This window comes from Microtus oregoni, unplaced genomic scaffold, assembly GCF_018167655.1.
Source record: "Microtus oregoni isolate MIOR12 unplaced genomic scaffold, Mior012 000012F_ref0000307, whole genome shotgun sequence".
In the NCBI taxonomy this organism is placed as follows: domain Eukaryota; kingdom Metazoa; phylum Chordata; class Mammalia; order Rodentia; family Cricetidae; genus Microtus; species Microtus oregoni.
Genome location: NW_024543071.1, coordinates 48,126,267 through 48,147,220, shown reverse-complemented (window position 1 = coordinate 48,147,220; position 20,954 = coordinate 48,126,267). Strand labels below are relative to the sequence as shown.

The 20,954-nt window shown below is 47.9% G+C and overlaps 1 protein-coding gene across 1 annotated transcript in view; it reads right to left on the bottom strand.

Annotated features, from left to right (window-relative positions):
• Positions 1-20,954, bottom strand: part of Fads2 (fatty acid desaturase 2) — a 39,882-nt gene that overhangs the window by 7,322 nt on the left and 11,606 nt on the right. Inside the window, exons 3-7 of the mRNA XM_041660879.1 lie at positions 19,216-19,413; positions 19,008-19,109; positions 13,063-13,188; positions 1,616-1,676; positions 1,285-1,361 (exon numbers count right to left, since the gene is read on the bottom strand). Of these exons, the coding sequence (XP_041516813.1) occupies positions 1,285-1,361; positions 1,616-1,676; positions 13,063-13,188; positions 19,008-19,109; positions 19,216-19,413 (564 nt within the window). The remainder of the gene's footprint in view (positions 1-1,284; positions 1,362-1,615; positions 1,677-13,062; positions 13,189-19,007; positions 19,110-19,215; positions 19,414-20,954) is intronic.

Genomic DNA, 20,954 nt, shown 5'->3' with positions numbered 1-20,954 from the left:
CCCCCAGCACTTCAAAAGGCAATGTCTTTGGACATGGCTAAAGTCCTTGCTAACAGAACTCATTAACACAGGTCATTCCACATGGGTCCTAATGCAACGGGATGAGTGTCATCCTATGAGAAAGGAACAAAGATGGGGGTACAGCTCAGCTGGTAAAGTGCTTGCAACTTTAATGCCCCAAACCTATGTACAAAATGGTGTGCTGGACACCATGGCACACACTTGCAATCCTGGTGCTGGGGAGGTAGAGTCAGGCAGATCCTGGGGCTTGCTGGACAGGCCAGCCTAATCTATAAGCTCCCGGTCAGTGAGAGACCCTGCCTCAAAGGAAGTGACACCGAGGTTTCTGTGGTGGGTGAGTGGAATGCCTCTGCAGAGGCTCGTACATTTGAATATTTGGGTGCCAGCTGGTGGAACCGTTTGGGAAGGATTAGGAGGCCTTGTTGAAGGAGCTGTGTCACCGGGGGTGGGTTTTGAGGTTTCAAAAGTGCACATCATCCCCAGTTAACACTCTGCCCTTAGCTGTGTCTCAAGATGCGAGCTCTTAGTTACGGCTCCAGCGCCATGCCTGCCTGCCTGCCTGCCTACCGCCATGCTCCCCGCCACAGTGGTCAAGAACCCTCACCCTCTGAAACTGTAATCCCCCAATAGTCTTTCTTTTATAAATTGTCTTGATCATGGTGTCTTGTCACTTGAACAGTAACTAAGACCATTGTCATCTGGTCTCCACATGCACACACATGCAAACACACCTATACATATACATGGATGAACAAACACACACAAATACACATTAGTAAAACAGGGGAACATGGGAACACAGATACAAAATGGCCTAGAAGGAAGATAATGAAAAGAGAGACAAAGAGAACCTGGTCATCTACCAGTTAAGGGGAGGGACCTGGATCCCCACCCCTACTCCCCAGGCTGCTGTCAGTTGGTTTTAAGAAAATATGTTTCTATTGCTGAGGTTTTCCACTTCCAGTGGACAGTCACATTGCCCCCGGGAACTTTCTAAAGAACTCTGCAAGGGCAATGACTGTCAGGTAAATTCCCTCCAGGTATGTATTAGAGGCATCGTCACAACTGACATGCTGTAGCCTTCATGACCTTCTTGGCTCATGGCTTTCTTGGCTGGTGGCCTCAGACACAGTCCCCTCCTAAGACTGATAAAATGGCTACACTTACGAAGAGATGTCTGGGGATTTGCAGGCCCAGAGAGGCACCAGGGGCTCAGTGCCCCAATCACACTCACCCACTGCTAGGCAGCACCATTTGACTTACCACCCAGTCCCTGCGGACAATCATGGTCTTGATGATCTGGTACTGGAAGTACACAGGGATGAGCAGCGGTGGTCCGACTGCAGAGAGAGCAGATGGCCGTCAGAGGTGAAGGAACTTGTCACCACCTGCGGGGCAGCTTAACAGTCAGGTGTCTGGAAGTCTAGAGGAAGGTAACGGGTCCAGACAAGTTTGCACAAGCTGGCTGCCGGCACCCTTCTCTTGAGTAGGCACACCGCCAATTTGCCTCTTTGAGAAGGGTGTGGGAGGAAATGCGGCAGATGGGCACACCGGGGTGAGAGCGCTGCTGGGGACTTCTGGTACTCGTACTCACCCAGGAAGAAGTATTCATGCTGGTGGTTGTAGGGCAGGTAGTTCAGCTTCTTCTTGCCGTACTGAGGAGAGAGGAAGGGAGTGAAAACGAGACTCAGTCCCCCACCTCCAACCTTCTTTCCACTCCACCGACCTCGGTGGAGACCTCATCTATTTCCCACCTATCTGTATCTGGGTTCAACAAGGCTTCCGCTGCCAATTTCCTTGAGCCTGGCTACACTGTAGTGCTTTTACCGGAGTTAGGTTGAGTTATGCTCAGCTACCTTTCCGCAATGCATCAATTAAGGAAATGGAGAAAACAGAGAAGGGAGATTTAGTCAGTGTGATCACACTGTGAAGAAAAGAATTAAGAGGTCCAGTAAAACACACTACCCCACACCCCTACCCATCATTGGGATCCTAAAAAGAGGTTTGGGTTTAAACCAAAAGCAAGAGGTATATATGACTAAGCGGGTCTGGTCAAGATGTGGCCCTGCTTGTCACTGACCTATCTTTGTCTCTGTTCCAGTCTTTCCTGCAAGGTGGTCTGACAAGTTCTCAGAATTGGGTGAGATCTCTCTGGGAGACAAGCTCTTCCCTGGCTGGCACCAGGCTTCAGCCTTTTCCTTCTCCCAGCATGTAATTCCTGGGTAATTTCCAATTTCTTGGGGTCTGTTATTCAATAGTCTGAGAGCCAAACTGTTTTAGAATACCTTCATTCCTGCCAGCATCGTGAGGCTAAAATCCCAGGCCAGCCCTCAGTTTGGCTGCCAAAGTTCAGGCTCACAGTTAATCACTACCCAAGGACATGAGAAGTAGGCCTCCTGTTTGTCTGTCTTTTCTTTCCTTTCCTTCTTTTTTTTTTCTGTTGTAATTTTGTTGGAAGTGTTGGAAATGGACTTCAGGGCCATGTTAAGCAAGTTCTCTGCCACCCAGCTACACTCCTAACCCTTGGGTGAAGATGGAGATGAACAATAAAAAAGTTTACATAAGCCTAGGTACCCCACGAGGAACTTCTGGGACTGCCTCTACCTCTACCCCTTCGGGAATGACAAAGGCTCCATGGTCTCAATGGGGCACTCCGTGGACACTGTTAACAGCTAAGAGAAAGCAACAAGAACCAGGAATTCTTAACAGTCACTCCTGGGAACACCTATTCTAGAGATTTTACAGTTATTTCTCAAGGTTAATCTCTTCCCCAGCAGTTCTTGACACAGGAGGAAGCCAGTTAGGCAGAAGAGGCCCTACACGACTGAAGAGATGGCTCCTCTGTTAGGAGCACTTGTTCCAGAGGACCCAGGCCTGGCTCCCAGCAGGTGACTAGCAACCATCTATAACTCCAGCTCCAGGGGATCCGATGCACTCTTCTGACCTCTCTTGGCCATCACGCACTCACGTGGTGCACACACACACAAGGACAGACAGAGCAGTTATATACCTAACATAAAATAAGCACGGAATAAAATAATAGAAGCAGCAGCAGCAGTCAGCCTTTAATCCCAGGGCCTGACCCCTAGGGAGCAGCCCACCCAACACTGCCACACAGCAAGGAGCACCTGTGCTTTTTGCTTGCAGTGCTGGATGCGGGGGGGGGGGGTGTGTGTGTGTGGAAGGGATGTGTAAGCCTGTGCTAGGAGTTAACAGATCCAAACGTATTAGATGCTGCTTCTTGCCAACACAGAGCCCATGCAGGTCCCCAGGTCTCTCTGAGCATGTCTGGATTTCAAGTTATTGGTTGTTAAGCATTGCCAATGGGAACTTCAACATAATGACAAGTTGACTCCAGGGCAATGCCACCCTTCCCTCTCCAGACCCAAAACTTATGTGTTCTCCTAGAACACTTCTGGGGATCGGGAGAGCAGAATGAGTTACAGATGAAAGAAAACTTGGATGTCTCCTAAGCTGACACCTCTGCCCCTCCAAGTGAAAACAGAGTGAGAAGTGTGTGTCAAAATCACAGAAGTCCATGGGCTCCCACAAGGTAGGGGTGCGGATGGGAACAAAGTCCAGTCTGTCCCCAGAATGTGTGTCTTGGTGCCAGTGGCCATGGTCACACGCCTGCTGAAGGACAACCAGAAATGATCACTTTGTTCCTTGTAGCCTCCTGTGTCTTGGCAAGGACCTCATGCATTCCCAGAAAGTATGTCATGTACACAGAGTCTGTCATTAGAGTCAGGCCTGAGGTTGGCCTAAGACAGGTCAGAGCCAGGGAAGCCTCAGAGGGGCCTTTGATGGTTTCCCAGGAAAGGTAGGGGACATGAAAGGTGGGCACAGAGGGACGAGAGATACCTCCTAAGGTGCCCAGTGAGTTCTGGGAGCAGCCGCCAGGGGAACATGAGGACAGGCCCTGAGTCCTGCTCTGACCTCCTCCCAGGAGCCAGTGAACTGGCACCCAAGCCCAGACTCTGAATGCAGGCTTCCCAGCCCTGGTTGCCCCCTTTATCTGTTCCCTCTGGAGACAGTGCTGGCTAGTTTTATGTCAATGATATGAAGCCACTGGAGAGGAGGGGGCCTCAACTGAGAAAACGCCTCAGTAAGATCAGACTACAGTCTGGCCTGACTGCAGGGCCTTGTCTTAGTGACTGATAGGAGCAGATCCTGCCCATTGTGGGTGGGGACGCCCCTGGACTGGTGGTCCTGGGCTCTATAAGAAAGCACACTGAGAGCCGGGCGATGGTGGCGCACGCCTTTAATCCCAGCAGCGGCAGGCGGATCTCTGTGAGTTCGAGACCAGCCTGGTCTATTAGAGCTAGTGCTAGTTCCAGGACAGGCTCCAAAACCACAGAGAAACCCTGTCTCGAAAAAAAAAAAAAAAAGAAAAAAAGAAAGCACACTGAACAAGTCATGGGGAGTAAGTTAGGAAGCAGCATTCCTCCATGGCCTCTGCATCAGCTCCTGCTTCCAGGTTCCTGCCCCATTTGAGATCCTGTCCTGACTTCCCTCAGTGATGGACTATGATGTGGCAGTATAAACCAAATAAACCCTTTCCTCCCAACTTGCTTTTAGTCATGGTGTTTCATCATGGCAATAGTAACCCTAACTAAGACAGGGACTGAGCATCAAGGACGATCTTCAGGTCAGCAGAGGCCGGAAGGCCCCTTAGAGGACTATGGGAGAGGGTCACCAGGAGACCATTTGAAGGTTGTATTTGGATAGCCAGTACTGTTTCCATTGGTTTATGGTCACCGTGGGGGATAACTGAGACGGTATGGCAGTTGGTAAGCATTGTTGGCTTTCAATATCCCCAATTGACCCAACATGGCCAGGCCACCCCAGGCAGTGGCAGGTCTCAGAACCAATCTCTATGGATGCCCAATCTTAGGGAGGCAGGAACCCAGCATTTGGAAACAACTCTCCTTTAAACCAAACTGCTTAACCTCTGTGACCTTTGGGTTCCTTGAGGCAAAGTAGAGGTATGGTGCGTACTTCATAGGGATTCTGAGACCCCAATGAATGAAGGAGATACAGAGGCATTATGGGATGGTGAGCAGTGTACTTATAGTGACATACGCATGCACAAAGTGACATGCTGACACAGCACTGCATGTCTGTTTCCAACTCAGCAGCCTCTTAAGGGACAGCTCCAAAGGGATGTTAGGGAATGGCTGAGCCACCTCTCTTACTCAAAGCTCATTTAGATGGTTAATACTGACTATCAACTTCCTGGTGAGTCTCAATGGAGTCCCTTATGGTTGGAAAACCCAGATGCAGGTGCACCATGCCGTGCATTAGGGTCTTAAACTGAATAAAAAGAAAAAAAGCAAGCCGAGCACCAGCATCCATCTCTCCCTGCTTCCTGACCAGCCCTCCACACTGATGGACTGAATCCCCGCGAACTGTAAGCCAAAGAACCCCCCCACCGCTAAGATGTTTCATGTCAAGCTTTTCAGTCAAAGCAATGAAAAAACAAACAGGCACACCCACAAAGCACAAACTGTGGTCTGAGGGACACCAGGCCTTGCCCTGTGATGCTTCTCCAGCTTGTTCTACTTGGCTCATGGCTTGTCAAGTCAGGGGATCAAGAAATCGATGCAGAGAGGAGCTTTAGAACGCTCCGAGTTAGGAGGGTGTACATGTGGTTCTTTTCAGAAAGCTGGACTTACCAACAGACAGTACCAAGGGCTGGCAAGCTGGTGTCCTGGGTGGTAGCTCTACCATGACTTTGAGTATGTCATTTTCTTTCTGCCTTAGAGGTTCTAGTTACATAATGGCCAATTATCACAGGTTAAATAAAGAGTATTCGGTGTTGTCCATAGCTGGGGTGCAGGTCCACAGACTCACTCATCAAGTTACTCTTCCTTACAGCTGGGAGGTGCTGAGGCCAAAGTAAGGGGACCAGAGGATCCTACTCGGCTCCTCTCCTGTCCCACAAAGGAAGGAAGCTGGGGGAGTCAGCACAAGCCGAGGGGAGGAGCCAGGAAAACAAACAAGACTTTTACTAACTAATCTGTTGTGACCAGAGCCCAAGATGGAGAAGGCAGCACACAGAGCTCTCATCGAACTGGGACAGCTGGAACCAGCAAAGGGCAGGAAATTGAACGTGCTGCCGGCCCTGGTGTGACGAGCTTCTTCACCACAGGCCAGATGTGATAGTTAATAATGCCTGTCAACTTGACAAGATCTAGAACCACTTAGGATAAGCCTTCGGGACGTGTCTGTGAGGGATTACTTAGGGACAGGTTAATTGAAGTGGGAGATCCCCTTACCTGTGGGTGGCACTACTCCTTAGGCTGCAGTCTAGGACATATATAAAACAGAAAGCAAGCTGAACAGCAGCATTCTCCTCTACTTCATGACTCTGAACACAGTGACCGGCCAGCCCGGTTCCTTCCACCATGCCTCCTCTATCATAAAGGAATGACTACCCCGGAAATCTAAGCAAAAATAAGTCCTTTCTTTCTTAAATGGCTTCTTGTTAGTTAGTTTTGTTTTTTTTTTTTTTTTTTGTCACAACAATGAGAAAAGTAACTAATATAAAGAACTGGTACCAAGAAGCGTGGCCATTGTGTGATAATCCTGACCATGGTTGGTAGTGCTGGGGACTGGCTTGTGGGAGGAATGGGGAAGTTATGACTTAAGCTGAAGTAGCTCCCAGAATGCTGTAAGCAGGGCTTCCTGGGTCATTCTGTGGGGAGTCTGAAAGATCAGAAGGCTGAAAGGCTGAGGGCTGGGGAGGGCTGGCTTATGAGGTTTGGGAAGGGGACAAGGGCTCGCTCAGGAAATGGGCAGGAGGCCACTTGTGTGGTATCCTGAGAACTTGGGTGAGGCTGAATTCAATGGCAGTGGATTAATTAATGTGTTTGGTGGAGGAAATCTCAAGGCAGAGGATGAGCTGTCTGTGGATCAGGTCAAGTTTACATCGAAAAGCGACACGGAAGGGCAAATGGTAAGATTCCAGTAGGCTAAGGGAATGGGCTCAGATAAACAGAGAACTGTAGCCAACGCTTAAACTCCAATGGAGGCTGTGACTGTTGACAGAGGCTGTGACTATGACTGTGGACAGAAGTTGTGACTGTCACTGTTACCACAGGCTGTGACAGTGACTGTTGGCAGAGGCTGTGACAGCTAACAGAAGCTGTGATTGCTAACAGAATATCTCCCGTCTTCACTATGATAATAGGAAAGTTGTCCTCGGGTGAAGGCCCCACCTATCAAAGGCTCCAACTTGTAAAATGCAATCCCATTTGAAAAGAGAGATCCTGGACCTGTAGAGATAGCTGGGCAGTTAAGAGCACTTGCTGCTTTTTCAGGGGACCTTAGTTTGATTCTCAGAATCCACATGGCCTCTCACAACCACCTGAGATGTGAAAATGAAGTGTAAGTTACAATGAGACATCTCTTCCTCCATCGTGTTCAAGATGCCAGAATCATGGGATACCCTCCAAAGAACACTGCATCTATCCAATGGAGCCAGCTTGAGAGAGAGGCTAGGGGTGTGCAGGTAGCACTGTTGCAGGGACAACACTCCCCAAGCTCTATCACAATCCCTAGATGCTGCAAATGGAGCTTTAGATTTTGGTGTTTGCCATGCTGGGTATCAATCCTACTTTGTTTGCTGTGGCCATCCTTTAGGGATGTGAATGCTTACTCTGTGCCAATGCATGCTGGAAGTATGGAATGTAGGCTTCAATGTTACAGGTGCTCACAGTGAGGAGGCTGCCTGAGTCTCAGAAGAGACTGTGCATGTATACTTTTTTTTTTAAAGATGTATCTTTTATTTTTAGTTGTGTGTGTGTATGTGTGTGCATGTATGTATGAAGGTGTCCATGGAGGCCAGAAGAGGGTGTCAGATTCCCTGGAGCTGGAATTACAAACAGCTGTGAGCTGCCCAACATGGTTTTCTAGGATCTGAACTCTGCTAGGAACTGAACTTGGGTCTTCTGGAAGAGTAGCATTGATCTCAACCAGCTCCTGCACTGCAATTGTTAAAGACAACACAGACTGTTGAAGTTGGACCGAATGCATTTTGCACTGTGAGATGCCATGAACATCAAGAACATCAGGGGAAGTTTGTGGCCTAAAAGGGATGTGTCTGGGTTTAAGAGATGGCACTGCGATAGTTAATACTGATTATCACCTTGGCAGGCCCTAGACTCACCTGGCAACACCCTGGAGGGGTTATCTAGATTAGATTAACTGGGGTGAGAAGACCTACACTAACTGCAGGCAGCGTTACCCCCACATGTTGACCTCCTCAACTGAATAAAAGGAGAAAGCAAGTCGAGCATCAGCATCCATCTCTGTTTCCAACTGCAGATGCCACGGCTAGCCAGCTTCCTGCTCCTGCCATCACGCCTTCCCTACCTCGATGGAAAGTACTGCCTTTATCTCTAAACCCTAATAAACCCTCCCTTTAAATGGCTTCTTGTCAGGCATTTGGTGGCAGCAAGAAGAAACAGAAATAATGCAGCAGCCACAGGCAAGGACATGGAGAGGGACCTTTCGGGTTTGAAGCGAAGCGTCTGAGGAATAACAAGGGCCTTCCTTGTCTGTCCAGAGCTGAGGAGCGGTTTGGCAGGAGTTGCCACAAGGTCAGTTGCTGCCTCTGAGAACTCACAAACTCATCTACAGAGCAACGAACAACGCGGCCACAGCCGGCACTGGAAGGATGCTAGATGCCCACCCAAGTTCCCAAGAAGAGGGCCACATGTGCCCTAGGCTCTGGGGTGGGGACTAAAGGTCTCAGGGAAGCAGGAAGATAAGTAGAAAGTGGGGCGCTTCACAGACGTAGAGGGGAAGCCCGCAGGCAGGAAGGCTGGCAGGCTCCCACTTCTGGGGACATATTAACTACACAATGGGGACAGAGACATGGCAAGGGGAGGGGTGGCAAACAAGACTGTTGCACTTACCACAGTCTAATCAGGCTGAACGTTCCCACCCAGCACTGAAACCCCAGGCAGAAATAACAGAGTGGTGCCAGTAGAGAGAAGGCATTGGCCTCCTTATTTATAAGAGTGTGATTGATTGATTGCCTTCCCAGGGCAGTTGAACCAAAGGAAAAGCTAGAACCACGAAGAGGCCTCAGGAGACACTACCTGGGCACAATGAGCCAGCCATCAACTGCTTCCTGCATACTGAAGAAGCCCTGGCATTAAAGGGCACAATGCACATTTTAAAAGGAGCAGGCACGAGGTATTACGCAAAGCAGAAAGCTTTGTCCAGGTCACACAGCCAGCATCCCGAGGGAGGCCCAATAGTCTGGAGTGGACACTGGGGTACAGGAGAGCTCACTGCTGTTTGGGAAGGGTGACTAAGCCCTTTAGGGGCTGAGGACACTGACTGACTCTCTAGAGAATGTAGAAGCAGATCATGTCACACCCAAATCCTCCCGGGGGAAAAGTAACAAATCGAGATTCAGTGACACGGCTCGGAGGCTACAGGAGCTTGCTGCCAAGCCTGAAAACCTCAGTTCCATCTCCAGAATGGTAGAAGAACTGAACTAACTCATACAAGTAGTCCTCACATAGACCATACACAAATTAAATGCATCGGTGTAACACACCCCCATACACACCCCAGCTAAAAGTTGAGATGTGCAACTATAAAACACTGAAAACACTATGTGTAGAGAACTTTCCTAAACTGAGAAGAAATCCAGGAGAGACACTGAAAGCACACCGCACCAAACAAATCAAGGATAAATAAATAAATACGAGCAGGTAGTGCAGGAGTGCTCTTCATATTTCAGTGACTCAAATGCCCTTGTGGCTAATCTGCTCTGGTCATCTACATCTGACGTAAAGGCCTTGGCGGGCATCAGCTTTGGAGCCTGGTATGGGACGGAAGCTTAAGGCCCTGAAGCATAGCCGTGTGTGGCTCTGTTGAGCCCATGTGCTGGACTTGTGGTCACCCCAAGTAGAGACCAGGATTCCCTTTAGGCAACTGTGAGCACTTGTACACAATTCAACCAGAAACCCAGGAAATGTGGTGTTTCCCTTGTAAACACCTGAACGCCTGAGAGAGGCTTTCCACGGACACTGTGATGCTGGCCTCCATCTTCAAATGCCACTGCCCACAGGACAAGCCGACTCCCACCACCTCCCTCCCAAAGTCAGCCGGCATTTGAGAAGTGAATGGGCTGGAACTCACCAGCTACAGTGCAGCTGATCTGCAGAGCTAGTGATCCTGGCTTTCCTTTGTTTGTCAGGAACTTGGGACTATCTGTGAGAAGAGCTAACAGCTTTACCGCAGATGTTAAGGAAGACTTTGTCCTCACTATCAGGAGACCTCAGAGCAATCAGCTCTACTATCCAAACACTTTTAACCAAAGGCTAACAAGCCATATCCTGAAGCAAAGACAGGTGTTGGGCAGAATGAAATCCCTGCCTTGCCACAGTTTGGAACTGTGGCTGATGTCCTGTGCATCTTGGGTCAAACAGGAATATAAATCAGAACTGAGGGGGAGAGGCTCTCTCGTCTATGTTACGAGCCTTGGATACCAACACAGCTAGGATACTCCTTCTTCTATGACTCTGCTTACTGAGGGTAAGTTTGTATTCTCCCATAACTGCCTACTGAGGGCTCTGTTCTGCCCAGCACTGCCATTTTCCATCAAGATGTTGGGATTGAACCAAGGCCTTGAGCGTTTCAGGCAAGGTCTCTCTGCCACTGAGCTACACCCACTGCTTGACTTGTGCTCACCCTCTGTGTATCTCCAAGATACAAACATGGATAAATTTTCCCCCTTCCTTCCTTCTTGTAAATTAAACCCTACTCTACTTTTTAAAAAGTATAGAACAATCACCCCCCTTTTAAAAGACACTTCTTGCTATGTAGACCTGGCTGGCCTCAAACTCACAGTATTTTCCCTATCTCAGTATCCTGCTGTCTGAGATTAGAGGCATACACCACTACGCCTAGATTGAGCACGTTCTTTTTTTTTTTTTTTTTTGAATTTATTTATTATGTATACACTATTCTGTCTGCATGTATCCCTGCAGGCCAGAAGAGGGCACCAGATCTCATTACAGATGATTGTGAGCCACCATGTGGTTGCTGGGAATTGAACTCAGGACCTCTGGAAGAGCAGCCAGTGCTCTTAACCATTGAACCAACTCTCCAAAGAGCACGTTCTTTAAAAGCATCAAGGGTGCCTTATTTTACTTCTCTATGTAATGTGTTTGGATATTTTGCCTGAGTGTCTGTGCATTATTTGCATGCCTGAAGAGGCCAGAAAGGGTGACAGATCCTCTGAGACTAGAGTTACTGATAGGTGTGAGCTGCCATGTGCAGGTGTTGGGAGCCAAGCCTGGGTCCTCTAAAAGCACAGCCAGTATTCTGTTGAGTCACCTCTCCAGCCCTATTTCATTTTTTAAAAATTAGCATTCTTTAAACTTTTCCCCCATTTATGTATATGTGTGCGTGCACACGCATGCCACAGTGCATAGTGCATGTGCAGAGGTCAGAGGTCAATTTAAAGATTTAATTCTCTCCTTCCATCATCATGTGAGCCTCAGGGATCAAGCACAGATTAGCAGGCGTGGCAGCCAGCATCTTTACCAACAGAACCACCGCACTAGCCCTTCGTTTTGTTCTCGACAAAAGTCTCATTATCTGGACCAAGTTAAGCTAGAATTTGAAATCCTCCTGCCTCTATTTCCAGAGTTCTGAGTTCTGGCCTTATCACCATTCCTGGTTGGGTGTGCCTTTAGTGAAAGAAAATTAAGTGGCTGGGGATGCAGAATCAGAGGAGAAAACTGAAGCGTTCAATGGTAGAACACGTGCTTAACAGTGTGAGGCCCTGAGTTTGAACCCCAGCACTTACCCCAAAGAGGGAAATTAGGATCAGTAGCACAAAAATTTCTCATATGAAACAATATGCATCCTGCTAGAATATGGAAATGGAACAGAGCAGTACACGGTCCCCAAGAGCAAGACCAATCCCCTTGCACTCCTAGAACACAGTAAAGCAGGGAGCTGCAGAAGAGAAGGCCTACGTTATTCCCGTTTTGTTTCTAAAGAAAGAGGTAGATGCATGGTATGGCAGTTTGGATAGGAACTGCCCCCACAGACAGGAAGTGGCACTATTAGGAAGCAGTGTGGCCTCGTTGGAGGAAGTGTGTCATTGGAGGCAGGTTCTGAGGTCTCAGAAGCACAGGTCAGTTTACTTCCTGTTGCCTGCGGATCAAGATAGAGAACTCTCAGCTCCTCCAGCACCATGTCTGCCATGCTTCTCGCCATGCTGATCATGGACGAAACCTCCGAAGGTGTAAGCCAACCCCAATGAAACGTCTTCCTTTCTCCCTTCACAGCAATAGAAACCCTAACGAAGACAGATGTTCACATACACACAGAAGACGGTGAGGGCTGGAGACAAGGTTAGTAGCAGGCACTTACAAAGCTATCTAGCTTCTCACTAACAGTGGTTATTATTAGGTCCATAAACTTGAGGCCAAGAGGTAATAAAGATAAAACACTGAATATACATTGCTATACTGTTTCAATATTTATACCAAGTATGTCCTATATTTATAATAAAAAAATAAAATGATAGTAAAATAAGTGTGAGCAAATAGAAGGAAGTGTTCTAGCAAAGATCTGAAGGCTTATCCTGGACTAACTGGTGAAAGACCAGACCCTCTGACACTTCCTGTCTTCTGTCTGAGCCTTGCTTTCCCATCTACTGTTAAGGGCGGCTTGAACAGGCTGCTGTTCTCCAGATAACGCTTCCTGCACACAGACTGGCCCACTGGACCATCATGGAGGCCTAGGATTCTGCATTCTTGAAAAACTTGACCCAGTTTCCTGTGGGCAGAAGGGACGAATGCACTGAGCCTACTCATGAGGTTCTGTGTCCAGTTCTCTCAAGAAAGGCCATTCTACGTAGCCTGCAGCTGGGCTAACTCGGGGCGAACAGGAAAGGGTTCTGAGCAGCAGAAGGTGCGGATGTCCCGGCTGAATGCTGACCCTACAGGACTCCTTTTTTCCTCCCATGACACCTCCTAACCAAAGCCATCCCCTCACTCATACCTCAAGGGGCTGCCACTCGCCAAGGACAAACAGGTGCCGGCTCTTTATGTCTGGATCCTTGTGGAAGATGTTGGGCTTGGCATGGTGCTGGAAGTGTCGATGGTTCCACCAGTTGGCGGAGGCACCCTGTAAGCAGAGAGGAGTGAGGTGAGCCACGAAGGTCAGTGGGCCTTTGATCTTGCGGTGATAGGTCTTGTTAGGAACCAGGTCCTGTTACTTCCCACACAAATGACTGGCTTCTCCATCACAGATGGGGATCATACCTGGAGTCCCTGGAAATCAGATGATAGCCCTGCCACTTCTGAGAGAGAGAGAGAGAGAGAGAGAGAGAGAGAGAGAGATTGATTCAATAACAACCATGACAGAAACGAGTCAAATGTCCACGAAGTGGAACTGCAATGTGATACCCATATAACAGGATGGTTTAGCTAAACCATGAGAAGGAATGGCAGCGAATAGGATGGCTCAGTGACTGAAGGTGCCTTCCCCAAAGCCTGAGGACCCGAGTTTGATCTCTGGGACTCGTATGGTAGAAGGAGAGAGCCACTCTTCGAAGTTGTCTCTGACTTCTGCATATATGCTGCGCTGCCCCCTCCCCAGTTAATAAATTCAGAAATAAATGAAAAGAATGGACCACTAACACATGATATAAGCACGAGTGATCCCAGAACTACCGAGTGAAAGAAGCTAGTAAAAAAAAAAAAAAACCCAAAAAACAAAATTCCCACAGTTCATAATCTCACTGACGTGAAGCTCAGTGGAAGAAAGCTGATGGCTAACCAGGGATGGGAGCGAGCAGCGATGAGGAAACAGGGTTGGGATACTGGAGGGTGGCTGGAGATTGTGGGGGCTTATTCAGTGGGTGATGAAGATGCTCTACAATTGTACGCGAGATATATAATCTTTGAATGCTCCCTCAATTATGCCCAGCGTTCACTTTAAGTGAGCAAATGGCTCTCTGTGTGTATTATGTCTCAAAACCACTATTTATCTAAACTTTTCCCATGGGTCAAAGGCTTCCATGTAACACCTGAAACAAAAGGAAACACTTGAAGGTCTAGGCACAGGCAGCCGTTTGTCTAGGCACAGGCAGCCGTTTTCTGACCCGACACAGCCAGAATGGGCAAGTGTGGAGGCACCGAACTGAAACAATTGCTAGTGATGAGACGGGAAGGGAGTCAAGCTTTGCCAACTATTCATCCGACAGGGGAGGAATGCAGAAGAAGGTTACAACAGGATATGCCAAGAGAATAAATAATCCATTCAATGAGTAGACTGATGAATTGATGATGATGATGCCTGAAAAGTGAGTACAAATGGCTAGTCTATGACAAAAGACATGTTCCTTGGCAACAAAGGAGATGCGAATCACCACGCTGAGACTGCATCGTCCCAGGCACCACCGCGAAAACGAGCAAAAAATGCTGCTGAAGAAGCGTGTGTGTGTGTGTGTGTGTATGCGTGTGGTGTGTGTGTGTGGTGTGTGTTTGTGTAGTGTGTGTGGTGTGTGTGTGTGGTGTGTGTTTGTGTAGTGTGTGTGGTGTGTGTGTGTGTGGTATGTGTGTGTATGGTGTGTGTGTGTGGTGTGTGTGTGATGTGTGTGTAGTGTGTGGTGTGTGTGTGTGTGTGTGGTGTGTGTGTTTGTGTAGTGTGTGTGGTGTGTGTGTGTGTGGTATGTGTGTATATGGTATGTGTGTGTGTGGTGTGTGTGTGTGATGTGTGTGTAGTGTGGTGTGTGTGTGTGTGTGTTTGGGGGTACTGATTCGGCGCTGGTGGGAAAGTAGATGAGTCCAGCTACTACGGAAAACAGTATAAAGATTCCTCAAAAAACAAAGCCAAAAACTATTACATGACCCAACTCTACCACTCTTGGGATAGATAACAGACAGACTGTCAGACAGCACATGATACTCCTGATCACTGAAGCTCTACAAAGGACAGCCAACTCTCCTGGACAAGGTGGCTCGCACCTGTAATCCCAGCACTTGCGAGGTAGAGGCAAGAGGATGAGGAGTTCAAGGTCAGCTCCAGCTAGGCCGGAGACCATCCTGAGCCACCTGTGACATGATATAAATAAATAATGAATAATAAAATCTGAGTGTGGAATCTGCCCAGGCACCTTTCAGTGGATGAACAAGTGAAGGAAACAAGGTATATAGACAACAGAATATGATTCAGCCATGACATTATGACATTTGCAGAAAAGGAGCAGAACTGGAGATCACGTTAAGAGAAATAAGCCTGACTCAGAAAGACAAAAGCCACACATTTTCTCTTAGATATGGACTCTAGATTTAAAGATGAAGACACGAAGGTAGAAGTGAGATCATCTGGAAAGGAGAGGGAACCAGCATTGAGGGGAGAAGGCAGCAAGGGGGGTGGTAAAGGAGGAATGTGAACAAGTATCTTGTACAATTGGGTGAAAATGTCCTAGTGAAATCTTAAATTTTCAACAAATCGTATAGGCTGAAAAAAATTAATATAAGTCTACAAAAAATATAAAGGCAATTGAGTGTGTGGGGGGGGGAGAGATCCCAAGTTTTCTCAGGATGGGAATGTATCTCAGTTGCCTATCATGATTCCCTTTCAGTGAACACTAACTGACATCCAGGAGGAGCAAACATTTAGATGGCATCCTAGTCCCACAACACTGGAAGCACAGAAAGGGGACTTATGTATTTATTTGAATGCCACAGGTTGCTATGGCACCAGTTCTTAAAGCCTTCTTCAGGTGTGTCATTCAACAAACTTGCCAGGTGGCCCAAGTAAAACACAGGTCTTTTCTGTCCCTTCAGGAGCAGGTAAACCGTTGACCCATAGATGGCTCTGTGCTTTGGTAGGGTCTGACCATCTGCAAAAAGTCTATTTGCTCCACACAAGTTTCTCACTTGGAGAAGTGAGTTTCAGATACAAACACGGCTTCTGAACACTGACAGCAAGGGTGGCAACAACGAGCAACAGCGCGGCCTTTGCAGTGACCTCAGGCCCCGGCAGGCAGCAGGCTTCGAAACCCATCCCAGCAAAAAGCAGCACAGCAGAGTGGGAAAGCTCCCAGGTTTAAGGAGTCAAATGACGCGCATTCACATTGGAAGCCGAAAGGAACAAAATTCCCAAGAGAAGCATCGGATGGAAAAAGCCCTGACACGAGACACCTAGGAGCAAGGACTGTAAGAATCTGGCTTCAGCAGACAGCGCACCGACCTAGAGATATCTGTGGAGCGAGGAGTGAGAGTCATCGAGGCTGCGCACACTCCCTCCCTGGACTTGGGACCAGGCACCATATTTCGACTTTTCATGCTAGCAGCCCTGCTTTGGTCTCTCCGATTCTTCACCAGGCAAAGCTCTACTTATCCTTCAGCAATTCCTCCTCTACGGGACAGAGAAGCAGCATCTGTCTGAGGATTCCATGTTTTCAGAATAAGGGGCGATTGGTGTCTGCTCCAAGGCAGCTGCTGGACTGGGCCAGGGGCGGGGAGGTGGGTAGGCAGTGGTGAGCCAAGAGGCGACAGGCTTATCTGAGGCCGGGCTGTACTCAGACCTCCTTGGCCTCCCGAGTACTAGGACTAGGTCATAGGATGCACACCACACTTCAGCACAAGAACAGCCAGCAGGGCTGGGTCACTGGATCAACAGCCTGGGGCAGAAGTTTTTCTTTTGCCAGTGTGCATTCTGGCAACTGCATCTATAATACGTTCAGAATCTACTTTGGTGCTCGTCTTGCTTTCAAGTGAGAAATTCTGAGCTTGAGACACTTAAATAGTTGTAGCTTGGTGGCAGAGCAGTTCCCTACCTAGCATGTGCAAGGCCCTGGGTTCAATCCCCAGCATCACAAAGTTTTTTTCTTAACAAAGGAAAGGCATAGCTGATTTTGTTTTGATAAAAATAAAATACTTCTATTTAAAATATTTTTAACAGACTATTTTATGTTTTAGCGTTCTGTGGTTAAAGGCTTGATCATTTAAAAAATGATATATTAGCCAGACTTGGTAATATATGCCTTTAATGCCAGAACTCAGGAGATAGAGGCAGGTGGACTTCCATGAATTTGAGGCCAGTCTGATCTATATGGGGAATAATAGGTCAATCAGGGCTACATAGTGAGACCATGTCTAAAATAAAGGGGAGGGAGGGAGGGAGGGGGAGAGAGAGAGAGAGAGAGAGAGAGAGAGAGAGAGAGAACACCACCACACCCAGTTTATATGGTGCTGGGGATGAAGCCATTGCTTCAAGATGCTCAGCTAGCATTCTACCAGCTGAGTTATATTCCCAGCCCCCAGAGTTCCAATTTCAGAAGCAAATGCTCTATAGAGAAGCCAGCCCTCTGCTCTGCCTTTGTCTGATGCAAGAGCTGTGTTTCAAGCTGTCCTTCAAGGACTCCAAGGCCTTGAGGCAGGAAAGGCCCTCAGGACCAGAACCTGGAAATAGACACAGTCCATCTTTGTTCGTGGCATGGGGAGAACAGGAGCAGTGGGTAAAATGTTTCTTTCCTACACAGAGGAGGATTTTGCAAAATAAAACAAAGGCCTTGTGTGGACACCCTCCTGAGGTTCTGGGAAGAGTCCGGTTCCCAGTCCTTCGAGGCTCAGGGCCAGGCAAACTGCTAGCTGGGGAACTGCTGAGCAGATTATTGCTGGCTCACTCACAATCCAGCCCAATAGCAAATCAAGAGCGTAGTGGGGTCATGGCCAGAGAGCAGAGATACTTAACCTGGGCACAGGGCTCCTCCGCAGCTGAAGACAGGAGGGTAAAAGTCTTGGGGACCTAGCTTTTCTGAGGAAGCAACGAGATGCTATTGGGATGGACCGACTATGGGAGGCAGTGGGGTTTGTTTGAGAGAGTATGTTATGGTTTGAGCCTGGCACAGCTCCATGAACTTGCAGGCTGAACCCTCAGTCCCATGCCAATGGCACAATTTTAGTAGTCAGGAGGAACCTGAGGAGATGGAAGAAGTAGATCAATGGAAGGGGCCACAACTTTGAAGGCTTGTTTGGTGCCTTTCTTCCTCACAGTCTTCTTCCTGCTTGCCTTGAGTTAAGTAGCTTCTACCAGCGGCTTCTGCCTCACCATGGGCCCAGAATTGACAGAACTGAGGGCTGTGGAGTGTCACTTCTGAAACCACAAACACTGAAAGAAGTCCTCCCTCTCCTACAGTGTGCATCTTGTTACAGCGATGAGTACAGATGACAAGAAATGATTTCCCAAACAGGCAGCACCTGTCAGATCAGCTCAAGCTCATTGGCAAGCTTAGCTTTGTAGACTCAACTCCTCTCCCGTGGGGCACGGCCCCATCCGGTGCAGAACCAACTCACTGTCTCCATTTTAAACAACTTCAGTCCTTTAGATTGGTTAAGTATTAAACAGTTTGATATCACTCACTGAGGACTTATCTAAAAATGACAGTAGAGGTGATTTGCAATTCCTGATTTACAACGGCTTTTGATTGTGTGGCAGCCAGCCACAGATCATTAAACAACCAACACCCTGCACGGCCCTCCATGGCTAAGCAGTGAGGTTTGGTGGACGAGGGGAATTACGTATGTGTCTAACTTGGGATATTTTCCATTCACAGAGAATTGATCTCATAGGGTGATCACCAGGCTGCTGATAGTCCCCTCTACTCTCCAGTCTCCCCCAATTTCAATGTGCGTGCACATGAAGCTACATGTTTGAGGGAAGGCACCGCGCACGTGGAGGCTGGGCAGTTTTAGGTGGCATCCTCAGAAACACTGTCCACCTCCTCTGAGACAGAGTCTTGCACTGACTTGGAGCTCAGCATGTAGATCACACTGCCTGGCCAGTGGGTCCTAGGATCCCTCCTGTCTCTGCCTCCCTAGCGCTGGTATTACAAGAACGAGACACCATAATCAGCATTTTTACATGTGTTCTGGGTATCAAACTCGGGTCTTCCCAGGTGATTTCCTCACCAAGTCATCGCCTTTACTTACCTTTAAGTGGCCGATGACGAACTTGTGGACAATGTGGTTCCATATGGATTTCTTATAGACAGAAAGGTGGCCATAATCGTGTTGCAGCCATCCAGCTTGGGCCTGGGGAAAGAGGGCTGTGAATGTCATTGCAGCATCAGCAAACAGTCACGAGGGATCTGAAGGGTGGGAATGTTCAGATCGTGGTCAAGAGGGTGTCAGGCCTCACCTGAGAGGTAGTGAGGATGAAGGAGGTGATAAGGGTAGGAATCCAGCCATTGCCAAAGTGTGAGAGGGTGAGCCAGGCGATGCTTTCCATGACGATGATGTGGCACAGGAGGAGAAAGAAGAACAGGTGGTTGGTTTTGAACAGGTTCATGTCCTCGGCAGTCTTCTTCAGGGCCCGGAAGTCCTCGGTGATCTGGGACTGTTAAGCGAGGACACAGAAAGGAGTCAGCCACTAGACCCGCCAGGAAAACAGGCACTCAAGCACGGGACACACTGGAGTTGTGGTAAGCACCTTGAACCTTGTGTGATCCCAGCCACCCAATCCAGGAACAGCCACTATTACTAAAGATTATGTCACAGCTGGATAAGAGGCAGAAGACAAAGTTGGACTCAAAAGCTTGTGCTTTTAATCATACTAAGTGAATTAAGCCAGTCTCAGAAAGACAAATATTTTGTGCTTGCTCAGTTCTCTCGTGGATTTTATAGGTAGATAACATCTTATATGTACAAATGACACTGAACTAGAAATAAAGCTTTACGGGAACAAGAGGGATTAATAGGGCTGGAACGATGGCTCAGTAGTTAAGAGCACTGGCTGCTCTTCCACAGGACCAGGGTTCGATTCCTGGCATCCAATTGGTGGCTCTCAACTGTCTCTAACTCCAGCCCTAGGGACATCCAACAGCCTCTTCTGGCCTCCAGGGGAACTGCATGCACATGATGACAAACGCAGCAGAACATTCAAACACATAAAATCAAAATAAAGGTTTTAAAAAATTAAGGGACTAAAGAAGGTAGAAGGAGGGGTTTGGGAGGGGAGTTGGATATGGGACAACATGCTCCAAGGACACTGTATGTGGGTAAAAATGGCCTCCTATAACCCCGTGTGATAATAATCACCACAATCACCAATAGTAAGCAGCTGTATCTCCAAACCAATGCTCTCAGAGGTGTTATTCGCAACAGGCAAAAAACAGAAACAGGAGCTGGAGAAATGGCTCCGTGGTTAAGAGTGTAGCTCTCACAGACGACTGGAGTTCTGTTTCCAGCATCCATGTAGGGCCCCTCACAGCTGCCTGTTCTCACAGCTCCAGGGGATCTGATGCCCTCTTTGGGCCTCTGTAGGCATTCACACGTACACACACACACACACTTTTTTAAAAGTAGAAAGAATCCAAATATCCAGTGATGAATGAGGAGCTAAGTTCCAGGTCTAGCTATCCTTCTGACATTGCAACACAATGTTGTCATCTACAAAGTCTGTACTTGAGAACTTTTCCTAATTCAAGTTACACACACATACACACACTGTAATGCTTTACGTAAGTTTATAATTTTGTGTTAGCCTGCAGGTTGAGTACACATGATTATGTTCTGGACATAGACTGCTCAGCCTTAAAAACAAAAGAAAATTTGGCACATTGCTACAATGTGTACTATAACAAATGAACTTTATGCCAAATGAAACAGGACAGTTATAAAAGGACAGATGTTTGCATTAAAATGTTATAATGAAGCCTATTATTCTGTACAGTCAATATATACTAGTTGCCAGATGTGACAGCCCACACCTGTAATCCCAGCACTTGAGAGGGGGGCAAAGCAGGAGGATCGGGAGCTCAAGGCTACATCAGACCCTATGTCAAAACAATAAAGAAAACAAAATCAATGAAAATATATACTAATACAACTCTGTTTTGTTGTTGACAGGGTTTCTGTGTGGCTTTGGAGCCTGTCCTG